This window comes from Rhinatrema bivittatum, chromosome 7 (assembly GCF_901001135.1).
Source record: "Rhinatrema bivittatum chromosome 7, aRhiBiv1.1, whole genome shotgun sequence".
Lineage (NCBI taxonomy): Eukaryota > Metazoa > Chordata > Amphibia > Gymnophiona > Rhinatrematidae > Rhinatrema > Rhinatrema bivittatum.
The window spans coordinates 221,757,939-221,774,886 of record NC_042621.1 but is presented as its reverse complement, the minus strand read 5'-3'; the positions used below and the strand labels follow the sequence as shown (position 1 = coordinate 221,774,886).

General features: G+C 46.6%; 1 protein-coding gene across 1 annotated transcript in view; it reads right to left on the bottom strand.

The window, feature by feature from the left end:
• NOC3L (NOC3 like DNA replication regulator) overlaps nucleotides 1-16,451 on the bottom strand; it is a 180,870-nt gene extending 164,419 nt beyond the window's left edge. Inside the window, exon 1 of the mRNA XM_029609874.1 lies at nucleotides 16,238-16,451. Within this exon, the coding sequence (XP_029465734.1) occupies nucleotides 16,238-16,246 (9 nt within the window). The 5' untranslated portion in view covers nucleotides 16,247-16,451. The remainder of the gene's footprint in view (nucleotides 1-16,237) is intronic.
• Nucleotides 16,452-16,948: the final 497 nt, after the last annotated feature.

The following is a 16,948-nucleotide window of genomic DNA, read 5'->3' as shown; positions in this document are numbered from 1 at the left end:
GAAACCTCGGGACCCTTAAGTATCGGTTGACTGACTTGAGGTCCAGTACGGGCCGGAAAGTGCCCTCTTTCTTGGGTACCATGAAATAAATGGAATAATGTCCAGAATCCATTTCCCATGCAGGTACTGGGACTATGGCTTTCAAGGACAGGAGCCTCGCCAGGGTAGCTTCCAATGCTGCCTTCTTGTGGATTGGACAGAGAGATTCCACAAACCTGTCCGGAGGGAGATGATGGAAGTCCAGATAATACCCCTCTCGGATGATGGCGAGGACCCACTGATCCAACGTAAACTCGACCCATCTGGGGTAGAAGAGGGTTAACCTGCCCCCTATGGCTCCGTCCCCCGGATGGATCGGCTGATTCTCATTGGGAGGCGCGGCCGGGCCCTGAACCCGAGCCGGCTCCCCTTTTCTGCTGCTTGGTCCGAAAGGACTGGTTCCTGGCCTGAGGACAAGGTGCCTGGTAGCGACTCCTATAGGGAATGAAGCGTTGAGAGCTTCTACCTCTGGAAGGCCTCGGAAAGGCACGCTGGTTCCTTTTGAACCTATCTTCCGGCAGTCGAGGTACTGGAGAGGCGCCCCATGTGCTGGCCAGTTTATCAAGGTCGCTGCCAAACAGGAGAGAACCCCTAAAGGGCATTCTGGTGAGGCGTGTCTTTGAAGGAGCATCGGCTGACCACTTCCGTATCCAGAGCTGCCTCCTGGCAGCTACAGAGGATGAGACCCCTTTGGCTGTCGTACAGACTAGGTCGGATGTGGCATCCGTGAGGAACGAGAGAGCTGACTCCATGTCCGCTGCCGGAGCGTTGTTCCTGACCTGTGACAAACAGGAACGCGTCACCACTGTGCAGCAGGTTGCGATCCGCAAGGATAGAGCTGCCACCTCAAAGGTCTGTTTCAAGATGGCGTCCAGTCGCCGATCGTGAGCCTCCTTGAGGGCCGGCCACCCCCCCCCCCTCAACTGGAATAGTAGTGCGCTTGACCACAGCGTTAACCAAGGCGTCCACCTGAGGGCACGCCAGCATCTCCTTGATTGCCGGGTCCAGGGGGGTACATACCCGTCAGGGCCCGACCCCCTTTGAATGAGGCCGCTGGTGCAGCCCATTCCAAATCTATCAGCTGCTGTGCTGCTTGCAAGAATGGAAAATGGCGGGTTGTAGGACGAAGACCTTCCAGTAGAGGGTTCTGCGTAGATGGCACTGTAGTGCTAGGGCCTGTAATAGCCAACTCCGCCAGGCACTGAGATACCAGGTCGGAGAGATCTTCCTTGGGAAAGAACCGCCTCATGGTTAGATATGGCTCAATCCCAGAGGGAAGTTCCCCCTCCTCGGGGGGTTCAGACTCGTCCTCCGAGACATCAGAGTCCGCCTGAACCGGACTGCCCGGAGGCGGGTGCCCACGATAAGGGCGCGAAGGTCCAGGGGCAGGATCAGCTGGAGCAGCAGCAGGGCCTGGATGGGAAGCTGATTGCATCCGTACAAAGGCATGGATCCCCTTAAAGAGATCCACCCAGGAAATGGAAGTGGTCTCTAGTCGTCGGGGTACCAGGTCCCCCGGGATCCCAGGTTGTTCGAGACTGCCCGCTAGATCCAGGGTAGCCCCTGGGGAACTGTCAGCAAACCTTGATTGAGACTGGTCCTGGCCCGAGGCTCCCACTGCCTCCTCACATTGGGCACAAAGGGAGTCTGGCTCCTCGCTGTGCGTGACTCTAAGCTGGCATGCTGAGCAGAGGCCGAGAGCTTTCACGCCGGAATCAGGCGGCGCCGCCACAGGAGACGCCAGGGCGTTTAAATGTTCCATCGCGGCTGGTGAATGCAGGACGCCGGCGCTTAATAATAATATGCGCTCAAGAATATGCGGTCAGCAATATACGCTCAATAATACACAATATGCGCTCAATAATATGCGGTCAGCAATGTACGCTCACTAATATACAATATGCGCTTAATAATGTGCGGTCAGCAATATACGCTCAATAGTATACAATATGCGCTCAATAATATGCGGTCAGCAATATACGCTCACTAATATACAATATGCGCTCAATAATATGCGGTCAGCAATATACGCTCACTAATATACAATATGCGCTTAATAATGTGCGGTCAGCAATATGCGCTCAATAATATGCGGTCAGCAATATACGCTCACTAATATACAATATGCGCTTAATAATGTGCGGTCAGCAATGTACGCTCAATAGTATACAATATGCGCTCATCAACGGGCGCCTATCATGGGCGCTCATCATGGGCGCTCAATACCTGAACAAGGCCAACAAAATGGCGACCTCCACGGCGTGCCACATGCAGGCAACGCCGCCGATCCTCGTACCTTGGAGACCAAAAAGTAAGAGATATACGCCTTACCTGATCCTCGGCGCTTCCCAGTTGAAACCCGGGCGGTCTCCGGCTGCGGGGGAGAGGGGAAATACCTTCACCACCGTGCTTGAGGAAATGCCACCGCTGCCTCTAAGTCCACGCTGGGACCGAGGCGCCTCTCCGCCACGCCAGAGCCCTTCTCGCTCGGGGGCTAGATCCCTGCCGCGATTCGGCCACCAGACCGAGGCGTAGACCTCCGAGGGATCACGGAAATCACCCCGGGAAAATCAACTGGGGGAGGGACCCGAGGGTATCACCGCAGGAGTGCGGGGCTTGTTGTCTGTAGAAGTTTAGTAAGTAGAATATAGAAGTAGAAAGTAGTATTGGAAGACATGCTCAGCGAGCGTGCAGGCTCTCCAAACTGCTTTGGAGACAGAAATTACTGAATTGTCTCACTTCCTGTGGGGGTATATGTACCTGTGCTGACGTCAGATCCGTCTCCAACTGCTAGCACGAGCACACTATACCCACTTGTTCTGAGTCCATCTGGCTACACGCTAGGAAATTAGGTTTGAAGCTTTGATGACTGGTACTATACTGCTCACAAGTTTTAAGCTTGTGCTACTTCAACCCCTTTGTGCGCTCATTTATTTTAAATTTCCACTATGGAACACACTATCACGGGTCCGAAGGACTTCTCTCTGGCTCTCTGCTGCCTGCCTGGGTCCCCGGAACATCTTTGTCTGCCTGGCTCCCTTCTCCCCATGCAAGGCCGACATCATCCAGAGCTGCTGGCAAGTACCCATAAGGAGGTGGCCTATGGCGTGCCACCACCGGCGCACCCAAGCTGCGCGCCCCTTAGGCCCGATTTGGATTTCAGCTCAGAGATTTTGTATGTCCGACTTCTTGACTAAGATTTCTGGCTCAGAAGTACCTAATCATGGTTAAGCAGCGAGGTCAATTTCAGACTTCTCTTCTTCTTCTTGCCCTCCCCAGCAACAAACTATTCCTCAGCCTTTTACAGTTTCCTTAGGGCAAGACCACTCAGGAATGGCCCTCGCTGCAGGCACCGAAGGAGCATTGTCTGGCCTGCTAGAGAGACTGAAACAACTCTTTGCCCCGAGAATTGTACTCCCCCAGCTGCTCCAGGCTTGCAGAAAGCTTTAGACTTTGATCCACCAAGTACTTACCCGAAGTGCAAGGAATATATTCAGATACCTTGGAACAGTCGGGTGGCCATCAGCCTATTGCACCTATGCAGTATGTTTTGCAGTGTCTTGCTAATATAGACCTCGGAGATTTATGAAGGGCTATCGTGTTGTTAGAAAGGACTGTCAGTAAAAGATTAGATGATTTCTCCCTATCTGTGGACACTATTAAAAAACAAGTGTGTACATTCCCCACTGGGACGAGGCAAGATGGACATGAGAGGTTAGATGGGAAGATGCTGTCTCTGTATCTTGTATTTTACTCATAGTTTTTTGCTATGGCTCCCAAGAGGAACGGCAAAGTTTGGGTTTTCCCCGCCGATCCGGGTCACTTACCAGTCAGCAGACCATTCGGTCTTTCATGTCCACGGAGCCTTCTTCGCCTGGAGTTGTGATCCCCATTGTTAGTTTGGGTGAGGGAGGGCAAGCCAGCCAGAAGACAAGGTTTCCCTCGGCCCCGGGATCAAGACATACCACCGCCACAGAGACTAGAGGACTACTTCGGAATCGTGCTGGCGCTAGTTAATGATGCAATTCTGGCATCTGAGCGGGCAGGAACAGAGGAGATTGCCGCATCTTTGCCTACTATGGCCTGTCTGACTGCCCTCAATTCCGCTGTAAGCCCAGATAAACGAGAGTAGATATCTCTGCCTACTACTTCTCTGGCTGCTGGGGCTGGTATTTCCACTGGTGCGGAACTGGGTGAGTCACTTTCCAGGGGTCAAAAACCTGCAGTGGTAACGGTAGAAGCTAAGTGGGATCTCATGGAGCAATTCAGTAAAGTCTTGCCTGTTTCTTTCTCTAAGATGGACTCTTTTCTGATCAGATTAGATTCTCAGGTTATAAGACACTATAAACATTCAGGAGCATGGGAACCACTTGGATATCTTAAATCAAGATGTGGCCAAGATATAAATGGTTCAGATTACTATGATTTGGGACCGTTGTGTACATTCTCGAAGTATAGAGTCTTTAGAAAATTTTTCAAGTAGGTTTAACCTGCGACTTTTGAATTTTCCTAACATTATTAGTGAACTGCCTATGGTGACCTTAAGAAGATATTTTGTTGAAGTCCTAGACATTTTGCCTGATAAGTTTCCTCTAATCAACAAGATTTCCTTTTTGCCAACTTCACTTCAAATTTCCTGGTCAAGCAACACAAGATGTTAATGAATAAATACCCATGGCTAATTTGACCAAATTCTTGGAGTCATCAGGTCCAGAAATTATTGAAAGATCAACCCTCCTAATTTCCTTTGTTTCTGAATCCGACCTTAGCACTATAATGTCTTTGTACTTTAAAAATCTGAATTTCCTTTTTCATGGTCAGAAAGTAAGAATATTTCCTGGTATTTCCAGAGTCACCCGGGTAAGAAGGAGGGGCTTTCTGGCCCTAAGGAAAGACACTTTGTATTTGGGTGCCACATTTACTTTATGATACCCATGTAAATGCATGCATTGTGAAATATAGTTCTGATTTGTTTTTTTTCTCTCCTGAGCAACTTAAATCTTTTCTGAATGCTAGGAAAATGTTAACGTCTTCTCCTATTTCCACGATGTCTTAGATGTCTTGAATTTATTCAAGTAAGAGGCTCCTTTATTTGCCTCTTGCTAACGCAATTCTTTAAAAAATTACGTTTACATCTCTCATAGTTCTCTCTGCTTCTTTATTGTTAACTGTGAGGACAATTTATTGATGGTACTGCAATTTTTTGTGCTTATATAGTATGTTTTGTTTCTTGTCATCCTTGTGTTTCTGACAAAGTATTTTTATTTTTGCTTTGTTAAATAAGCAAATGTGCTTACCGTAAACGGTGTTTTCCATAGATAGCAGGATAAATTAGCCATGCTTTCTGGGTAACATCCTCTGGCAGCATAGAGTAGAGCTTTCTAAGTGTACAGAGCTTTGCTCTGTGCTTATACGCAGTGGTTTCTTGCACGAATCCATCTTCGCCTCCGTTGATATTCAAGCTATTAAGTGAAGTAATTTTTGCAGAGAGGTGGTCTAGGGAGGAGGACTGGGCCACATGGCTAATTCATCCAGCTATCTATGGAAAACACCGTTTACAGTGAGCAAACTTTTTTTCCGTCAATAAACAGGCTAAATTAGCCATGCTTTCTGGGAGACCCCAGCCCTGGGTTGCTAATGTTTGCAGGAAACCACAGTTCACTTGGTCACTCCAGAGATGCGAATGTGGTAGGGTATCAATCCGTAGTTGATGTGCACGCAACCTGCCCAGTGCGTGGACTGCCTCGACCTCCAACTGTATTACACAATACTGCTGCACCCAGCACGCTGTCTGAGGCTGCTTGCTGCTCAAGGCAGTACTGAGATGTGAAGGTATGTACAGACGACCAAATCACCATTTTGCAGAAATCCAGAAGTGGAACATTGAAGAGGTGCACCATGGATGTCACTGCAACTCTCACTTGATGTGCTTTGACTGAGTCCATAAGTTGCAAAAAAAGGGAAGAGTAGCAAAACTGAATGTAATAAGTTATCCAATTTGCTATCGTTCTTTTTGCCACCGGGAGACCCGGTACATTTGGGTTAAATGAGACAAATAGCTGAGAAGTTTGTTAAGTTGGATGCATTGTTCTCTTGTAGGAAGCCAACGCTCTTTCACAGTCCTATGTATGCAGTAATTTTTCCCTTTCATTAGTATGAGGCTTTGGACAAAATGTAGCATGATTGTTTGATTCAAGTGAAAGGCTGATAGAACCTTCGGTAAGAAGGATGGGTGCGTTCATAAGGTCACTGTCATGGTAAAACTGCAAGTAAGGGGGGTAATGAACTAATGGTTATAGTTCAGTGACTCATCTTGCTGAAATTACTGCAACCAGGAAAACTACTTTCCATATAAGGTACTTCATGACCACTGTCTCCGGTGGCTCAAATGGGGGGAGCATGAGCTTTTCAAGAATGACATTTAAGTCCCATGGAATGGGTGGCTTGGTGACTGGAGGATGGACGTAAATGAGTCCCTTCATGAACTTAGAGATCAATGGATGAGTTGAAATGGCAAACCCCCTCCTCTGCAATGTGGTATGCCGCTATCGCGCTCAAATGAACTCTAATGGAAAAGGTTGCCAGTCCTGACATGAACAATGCATGCAAATAGGAGTTCAGGGCTGCAGGAAAAAGGAACGATGTCTCTTAACCTGCACCAATTGTGGCATTTATGCCATTTTCAAGCATAGTTTTTTCTTGTTGACAGTTTCCTGTCCAAGAACAGGATATCTTGAATGCCCAGCAGCAGATTGAAATGTTCTAATACCCTCCTCTCAACATCCATGCTGTCAGATGGAGGGAGGATTGCATCAGATGTAACAAGGTGCCATCCTCCTGTGTGAGGTCTGCGCTGTTTACCAAGGGAATAATGGAAAGTTGAACTAGACAAGTGTACCATGGTTGTCTTGGCCAAGCCGGAGCGATTAGTATGAGATCTGTGTTGTCAGCTATACACTTCTGTATTATCCGAGATATTAGGGGTATCGGAGGGTATGCATAGAAAAGGTCCCTTTGCCAGGGAATGAGGAACGCATCCTGTGAATATCTCCTGGGGCTCAGGTAAACTGAGCAGAAATGGCTTAGTTTTGCATTGTGCTCCGCTGCAAACAGATCTATCCATGGTCTCCCCCACCTGGCGAAGAGGTAGTCAGATACCTACTGGTGTAGGGCCCACTCGTGGGGATGGAATATCCTGCTTAATCTATTAGCTTCTGTGTTCACAAATCCCAGCAGACAGGTTGCCCTCAATGTGATGAGGTGAGCCTCTGCTCATTATAGAATCTGGACTTCCTTCTTGCAGAGGATTCTGGAACCTGACCCTCCTTCCTTGTTTACATAGAACATTGTTAATTGGTTGTCTGTGTGTATCATTTTTTTATTTTTTTATTTATTTGTGTTTTTCTATACCGGCATTCACGGCAGTTCGTATCATGTCGGTTTACATAAAACAAGGGGGTGAGCAATACATTATAACGTACATAGCTAAAACGTAAGAGTATACATTACAAAAGTATAACAAGTGCGTAGAAGAAAAAGTTACAATAAAACATTACGCTCTGCCCTGGAGCTGAAGGGTAAATATGCTAACAGCATGTCAAATCACTCTTAATTCCAGCAGGTTGATTTGACATCTGCTCTCTGACTGAGACCATAAGCCCTGGGTTTTCAATCCATGCATATGCGCTCCCCACCCTTTCTTTGATGCGTCCATTGTTAATATAAGGTGATGAACTGGGGGGCAAAATGGTGCACACACTGTCAGGATGATAGATTTAACCACCAGGCTATGTCCAGCTTCATGGCCCTCGTTAATGCCAGTTTGTTGGAAATTGGTTGACAGAACTTGGATCACTGGGACTTGAGGCCCCACTGCAAACGACACATATGAGGGTGAATATGTGGGACAATGTAAATCACTGCAACCATGTGCCCCAACAGTGTGAGAACTTCCCGTGCAGAGATGTTGGATTGCTGGTATAGGTGAAGTGCTACCAAATATAGGAAACCGACTTGGTCTTCCGGAAGAAAGGCTTTGTACAGTGCAGTGTTTGTCCTTGCTCTTATGAACTGTAAGATCTGGGTAGGATGAAGGTTCGATTTTTCGTAATTTATGATGAAGCACAGATTTTCTAGGCAGATAATTGTGTCCGTTAGATGGAGTTGCAGTGTTTTCTGAATGTGGAGACACTATCAATCAGTCGTGCAGATAGGGAAAAATCCTGATTCCCTTTTTACGGAGATGGGACACAGCTGCGGCAAGGCATTTGGTAAAAACTTGTGGGGCAGACGAAAGGCCAAAAGGGGAGAACCTTGTATTGGTAATGCTTGGAATTGACTTGGAAGCATAGGTAATGCCAATAGGATTGGTGAATCAGAATGTAGGAATATGCGTCCTTGAGATCCAGTGAGCACATCCAATTGTTGGGTTGGAGGAATGGCAGAATTGATTTGAGGGAGATCTTGAACTTCTCCTTCCAAAGAAACTTGTTGAGAGAATGAAGGTCCAAGATCAGATGCAGTTCACCTGATTTCTTCAAAATGAGGAAGTATTGGGAGTAGAATCCCTTGTGGCACTGTGAGTAGGGTAGAATGTGTATAGCCCCCTGATGGAGCAATGATCCCATTTCCTGTTGTAACAGTATAGTTTGCGATTGGTCCCAAAATGGACTTACAGTGCGTGGGATGGAATTCATTTAAAATTCAACTTGTAGCCAATCCCAAATGTTGCTCAAAACCCAACAATCGGAAGTGATGATCCCAGGAGTAGTAGAACTGAGCTATCCTGCCCCCCCTCCCCCCCCCCCACTTTGAGTTGTAGCTGCAGTCCAGGCCCCTTCAAAAATTCTGCTGTGATTTTTGGGGTGGGCTCTGTTGTTTCTGAGGCCACTGGCCCCTTGGGCGACTTCTGATCTGATTTTGTGGCCCCTGCCGTCTGGGCAGCTGGTAAGCTTGGTAGGGCTGTGACCTGAAGGAGGGATATTGTTGGTAGGGGCACCATTGATAATAGGGCTTCTTATATTGCCCATAATAGTGCCTTGAGGAGCCCTGTTACTCTGATGTAGAAGTGTGAGGGAGAGAGCTGCCACATTTTGATCCTTAATTTGGGAGACAAGTTTCTCTAAGTTTGTCCCCAAACAAATTGTCGGCCTTGCATGGTAAGTCTGCTAGCTTCAGCAAATAAGAAGTGGAGATGGTGAGCAATATACTCAATCGATGAAAACCACAAATAAGGATGGTACAGCGCTAAAGGTTGGAATCCTTATATTGGATTAATCAATAAATGAAGCGAAGAGAACAGTAAATTAAGCATTTCCACCTTTTATTCATGAGTAATTGGAAGGAGGTTTCAGTCTGCTAGCTTACCATGTACATCTTCCCTAATGTCACTCGCACGGAGCCAAGCTATTCTTCTAGGAACTTTCGAATTGTTGACGTGCGTGCAGATGTTTCAAAGGCCTCATAAATGGTTCTTAATAAGTGCTGCAGACCTTCCTCCAGGTCTGTCAAGAGTTTTGGAGAGGTAATCACCTGCACCCTGAGATAGATAGTGGCTTGCACGCATTCATATAAATACTGCGTGATATAAAATTGATGCTGCTGAAACCTGGCATTCAACATCGCCCTTTGAAAAACTTCCTGCCAAACTCATCAAGGATCTTATTGTCTTTTCTAGAAGGGGTATTGGAACAGGGATGAGATTTCTTGGCTTTACGCATCGCCGATTCCACCACTACTGAAGCATAGGGGAGTTGCACTACTCCATAGTGATGAGATTTGAGCATTTACAACTTTAGGTCTGCCTTCCGGGAAACTGCTTGCCTGTGAATGGAGACTCCCATGACCGTATCTAATACCAGATGTGATGGCAACGCCATCGGCTCCACAGGGAAATCAAACCCTCCTTCTTGGGTACAATGAAATGAATGGAATATTGGCCCGTAATTTCTTGTGACATGGGCACTGTGATCATGGCCATCAGGCTGAGGAGCCTTCACAATGTACATTCCACTGCCTGCCTCTTCTGCAGACAGCTGCAGGGAGATACCATGAAAATGTCGATGAACGCAGGGAAACTCCAGAGCATAGCCATCTCTTATCTCCAGAACCCACTGGGGTCTGATGTGATCTCGACCCAACTCCAATAAAAGGGAGAGTCAGGCGACTCCCTATCTCATGTTCTCGGGGTGGGGGGGTTGGCACACCCTCACTGAGGAGGTCAGTGGAACACCACCGCTCAAGCCTTTGCCCCATCTGGGCTGCCTAGGACGCAGGACTGAGATCTACCCAAAGGTCAAGCCCTCTGAGAAGCTCCTCCTCTCTAGGGTCAAAAATGTATGAAACCCCTAGCATGACCTCTCACACTGAATGAGCACAGCGCCGGCTTTTTATCCTCTGGTAACCAAGGAACCTGGGACTCACTCCCCTCATTGACCATTTTTTTTTAGTTCACTCCCAAACAAGAGTGGTTCTTTAAAAGGCAATTTCAGAAGATCAGACTTTGAAATTGTATCGGTCAACCAATTCCTCAGCCATAGCTGACTCCTGGCCGGTATCATCCCTCTAGCAGAGGTACAGATCAGGTTGCAGCCCGCAACTGCCAAAAAGGTGGCTGCTGTTTCCATCACTGCCCTGAAACTCAAACCAGACTCATCGACTTCCTGAGAGAGAAGCAAGCAAGAGGAGCCGCCAGGGAGCAGCAAGAGGCTATCTGCAAATTCACTGCCATCACCTGAAGACCTGCTTAAGTATAGCCTCAGTTGTCCTATCCTGCACTACCTTCAATGTTGCTCCCCCTGCTACAGGACTAGTCATCCGCTTGGTGATAGCACACACCAGCGCTTCCACTTTCAGAAAGTGCAACTGCTCTCTCACTGCCGGATCTAGAAGGTACAGCGCTTCCAAGGCTCGTCCCCCCCCTTTAAAATTTGCTTTCGAGGTATGCCATTCAAGATAAATCAATTCTTGAATAGCATCACATAATGCTTTACACAAAGAAACTAAAATGGGATTCTTCTTTGCCTCAAATATGGAATCAACATCCAGCACCCCCAGCAACTTCAGAGATCAGAGCCAGCAGCTCATCTCTATGAAACATGACATTGTTCTATTTGGCTCCAACCCCGGAAGAATTTCATTAGAACATAAGACTTGCCATACAGGGTCAGACCAAGGATCCATCAAGCCCAGTATCCTGTTTCCAAACGTGGCTAAGCCAGGCACAAGTACCTGGCAGTATCCCAAGGGGTAGATAAAATTCCAAGAATAAGCAGTGGATTTCTGCAACTCCACATTAATAATGGTTAAAGGACTTTTCCTCCAGAACCATGTCCAATCTTTTTTTTAAATGCAACTATACTAATAGCTTTCACCACATCCTCTGGCAATGATTTCCAGAGAATAAGGTGAAATTAGTTCTTACCTGATCATTTTCTTTCCTTTAGTTCCCAGCCAACAGATGGAGGCAGAGACAAAAACCCAAGAGCCGACTCCACTCCCCACACAAGGCCCGGTACAACCTCTGTTTCTCAGGATGCTATGCCGAACCAGGAGCCATTATTAGTTTTGGTTCCCTAATTAACATTTAAAAAATAAACAAAAACACCTCCATTGCCAGCATCTCCTTTTTCTATACTAGCACTCAAATCAAAATACCAATTCCAGGTTCACAATCAGGACTGCTGCCTTCAGCCTGGGTTATGATGCGCTTGCCATTAATTTTTATAAAAGTCTAGGGCTCTCCTGGAACTACAAAGAGATAAGTGGTAACAAAGACATTACTCTGCAAGAATAAATTGTTTTCATAATCAAATTGAAATGGTCATGGACTGAGGATGCAATCTGATCCCCTCTTCCTGGGCTGTGATTCTCTGCTGGGAGAAAGGCCCTCTTTTCTCCAAATCCTATGCAAATGGCTACATATATCCATAGGCATCTATAGGTGTTTGTATCTATATATATATATATATATATATATATATATATATATATATATATACACACACACACACAAAGTCCACTCCCCCCTTTTTATTTTTTGACCGTATTCCCTTCTCGGAGTAGGTCCTAGACTGGTCTGCTAGGACTAAAGGAAAGGAAATTAAAAGGAAGTATAAATTTCACCTTCTTGTCCTGTAGACCTGTCCACAAAAGGTGGGATGCACCAGAGCAGTGGGAGCAACTTAGACCTGCTTCCAGGACTCCCGTATTAGATGTTATGTCTTTTTTCTTTTTTTTCAAAAAAAGAACTTCTATTATTCTGCAAATGTGTCCCAAGATGCCCTTATAGCTGCCCTGTAGATTTTCCCTACGGTCAATGGTCTGTCTGGTGCAGAGGACGCTGCCTGAACCTTTGCCAAAGCTCATGAACCTTGGCGAAGGTTCATGAGCTTCCGGGAGTAAGGATTGCCTTCATCATCTGTGCAACCTGGGTCCCTATCCACGTGACCCACAGCAGGTACAGACATATTCCAATGCTTACTCGTGGCACCAGAGGTGCAGAGATCCGCAGTCTGCAATCCTGAAATCTTATGTTTGCCCGGCTCTACTGACTATGCCTGAAAAAAGGATTTCAGCCCTTGAAAAAATTCCACACAAGAAGGGCAAAAGGATCCATACCAAAACCAGGGGATGTCAGTCCTGCGCTCACTGAACTACCTTCCCCCGCTGACGAAACAGTTAGGGGAGCTCCAAAATCAGGCAAAACCTCTAACAGGTCCCCCTCCGGTCCCATTTCCGCATCATGCTGGGAAGGGCCGGACTCAGCAAATCAGTCGGCGACAACTCTCCCTGAGCCTCCAAGCAGCGCTGACACAAGTCTGAGGGGACGCTAGCCTGAGATGCCTGAATATGGCAAGCAGCACAAAGGGTAAGGCACTTTGGCTTCTTTGCTACCAGCACCATGGATAAACCCCCACTAGCAGCATGCTCCCAAAGGCGTCTGACGATTGTGCACCCCACTGCATGCTCATACAAGTGAGCCTGGACAGGGCACCCAAAAACAAGCTCTGTCCAATAAGAACACACTAAGGATGCCCAAAGTTTAGGCACCCAATATGCGGTCCAGGTAGGCGCCCACCTGAGTGCCCACCGGGGCATGCAAGCGCGAACCGACGTCAAACACTGTTTCGCGGCAGACTTGCACATACAAAAGCGAGCGAATGCCGCAACCTACCACACGGCATCTGAGCAAAGCCTGAGAGCGAGGCCTAGCCAAAAGGCTGCTCAACCCACCAAGCTGCTACAAGTCCCCAAGGTCCCCTGAAGGCAGGAACAGTTATCGGATTGGCGCACCAAGGCTCGGATACCATAAAGATTCCTTAAAATTCTCTCTCTTTTTTTTTTTTTAATTTATTTTCTCTTTATCTAAGCTCAGCCTATCCCTGCCGAGTGTAGAGTCAGTCTCCAGTTGCGGGGGGGGGGGGGGGAGAGTAAAGGCCTGTACCTGCCAGCCTCTCAGCTGTTTCTCTTTCTACAGCTAAGTCCACGCTGGAAAACCAGCTACCGGACCAATGCACTCTACTAAGGGAAGGATTCACAGATATCACTTCAGGAAAACTCGACTGAGGGAGGGACCATAAGGTATCACCACAGGAGAGTGGGGCGAATTAATTTCCTTCTTTTCTTTTTTAAGCAATCCCCAGAAGAAAGCTGCACATCCACCATCTGCTGGAGACGGAGAATACTGGTGGGCTGATTTCAGTGCTGGGGTATATATACTGTGATGTCAGCTTTGCTCCATCTCCATCTGCTGGTAGAGGTGCATAACCCACTGGTTGCAGATTAACCTGTCTGAATGCTAAGAAAATAGTAATTTTACAATTTAAAAGTCTTTTGAATTTATATTCATTAAAATATATTGTATCAGTGTTGTCTGAAAGTAGTAAAAAATAATAATAATAATAATAGTTTTACTTACTTTTCGTTACTGAGTCCTCTGTTTAATAGGCATGCAGATTATGCTAAATTCATTGTATATTAAGATAAACCACTATCTCTAAAGTAAAGTTTATCTTCCAAAGTTTGTAAAAGCCATAAAAAATAAAAAATGAAGAGATGGGAATTAGTAAGGATTTTCTCTGCCTGCCGTCCACTGAGTAGCTTATGCACAACACATACAGATCAATGCAATATCATGAGCATAAAAAAACATGCGTCCAAAGTGGATGCACGTTTTTTTTTAAACATGCACACATCCACCTCTCCTGGGCACTCTATGCAATATGCAAGTGTCAGTGAATGGACCAATTGGCAGTAAGTGAAGCAGTGAATAAATTAATATTAAGTGCCCCTTGTATGCAGGTTACCAAAACTGACGCTCAATTTATGAGCACCCATTTTATCCTGCAGCAGCTAATTTATTGGCACAATATGCACACACAATATACACAGCCCTGAGCGTGTATATTGTGCCCCACAAAATTGCTGTAAAAAAAAAAACAAAAAAATACAAACAATACTTTGTTTTTGCATGGTGCTGCTTTCTGTGGTTCATCTTAGTATCGTGGCGATAGTAGGAGGAACCATAGAAAAGCAGCTTTTTAATCGGGCTGATACAGTAAAGCGTGGCCGCAGTTACCCTGTTTCTAACCCGCTTTGGAAGCACAATTTGGACGCGTAAGGTGAACCCGCGATTCAGTATCCAGTTTTACGCATCCTTACCGCTTGCCGAAATGGACGTATATCCGTCTCCGCCCGCCGCATGTATATGATATGTTAATGATCGATTTAGCTATTCCCTCCGATACAGTAACGTGCGCCCAGATTATCGCCTTTTAAACCAGCTTATTTGCCGCATCTTTAACCTGCATATTTACCGCCGGCACAAGTTCCAGCTCCCCTACCAGGTGACTCCGTGCAGGGAGAGCTGACCCACCCAGACGTTCATGGACCTTCCCGCTGCCTTGAGCGCCCGGCTGGAAGTCCAAGTCGGACGTCCGAGGTCGCGGCTTGGATGTCCAGCCGGGCGCTCAAGGCAGCGGGAAGGTCCATGAACGGACGCCGCAACCTGAGCACCCGGCTGGACGTCAGAGGTCGCAGTGTCCGTTCATGGACCTTCCCGCTGCCTTGAGCGCCCAGCATCTGTAGGAAAGAACCATCCACTTACCTGGTGGAATGACGTTTCAAATGACATTTGAAATGAGAGGTACCAGCACACCCTGGATACTGTATAGGCACTGTATATCGCTGTATACAGTAAGATAGATTGCGCACGCCTACCGCTTTATTGACGCTCTTTGGACGCCATTTGGATCTGTCTCTAATTTGAATACTGAATCAAGCGGCTTGTGAACCAAAACATGCACGCGGCAAACGAGGGTCGTCCCGGCACTGCCGCACTCTTTCTTACGCGTCCTTATTGTATTGGCCCGTTTGTTTTTAAGTTAAGCCCTTAACGCACAGGTAGACTCTACACCTGCTCCGAGCAGGCATAAAATTCGACAGGATAAAAAGGGCACCTCAGGCGCTGGGGGATTTTTTTGTATCCTGGGGTTAATAGCTAAGAGCTTCATCTACATGGAATTTGCATGTGATGAGCGCTATTACCTATGCATGTTGTGGATGCTTTGATCAAAAACGCTTGCCCAAGCACTCGTTAACCTGGCTCCAGCACACGATATTGCATCCGCCTGAGACCTAGGAACGTACACACACTCAGCAGATCTGCTTGTGCTGAGGCCAGGCTAGGGAGAAGGGGGCAAGAGTGCTAGGGTTAAGCTGGGGAAAGAAAGTGCCAAGCATGTCCGCCTTGACACATCTTCTGTTGAATATTCAATGGACGTCAGCTAGAGATTAGCAGCCTAAAATTCATAGTTGCATTATGTTTCTCAATTAAACATTAAGATTCTGTTCCTCATAGGATAGACTAGGTTTCCGCATTTTCTTTACTTTCATAAATGTCACACAGTATTTAGAGAGAATGCAGCAGCCTTACTGGCATAAATAAAACATTGCCAAAGTAATACATAAAGTGGTTAGAATAAAATGAAGAAACATATGTACATAATAGTAAAAATAACTAAGTTAAATATTCCAATATCTAAACTCCCACCCTATAACCTGTCTTAACTGGGGCTCACACCCATTTCAACCATTTAAACTGCAACCCAGAAATCAGTCTGAACTGGGACTCCGACCAGTTTCACGCCATTTAAAAGAGAATAAACCACGGGCAAAGGAGCCCTGCGCATTCACATACCGGTTTCATCGTTCCGCCAGAAGCGCAGAGTCACCGCTACAATCGTGAGACAAAGGGAGCCCAGACAGAGCAAAGCGCGCACGCAGCAACCCGAGCTGAAAGTGCCGACACGCGCCACACTTCAGATTTCGTCACACACGCGCCATGATGGTACCCTCTGAACTCTGACGCCTCGAGTAGTGGCCCGGGAGAGAGAACGCGCGAAGCTGGCCTGAAGCTGAGAACGCCCTCTGTCCGAGGAGGACGCAAACTGCAAGTTGCATCGAGCTGCTGTTATTAACTATTTCCTAATTCAGACGCAGTTACCTGCCACTGCAAAACTGTTAGTGCTTTATTAGAAGAGTCTTAATATTGGTGAAAGCTCACGTTTGCAATGCCTAATCCTCATATTGTGCAATAAGAATTAATACAGCCCACCAAGAACGCTGTTTTTTCTAGGCCAAATTGAAGAAATCTTTATAAATGTAATTGTACTCAAAAATCTACTTTTCTTCAAAGTTGCCAGTGCTGTCCAGTTTTGTATAAATATTTTGAACGTGAAACATTACTTGTTCCTGTCAAACAAATTAGCTACTCAAAATAACTGCTTACAATTATTGGTTATTGAATAAGCAAAACAACGCGTTGTAAGGGTGCCACTAAACTGTCCCTTGCTCTGTGCATCAGAGTCTTCACAGAGACTGGATGGCTGTCAGAGAGTATAGTGTTCCC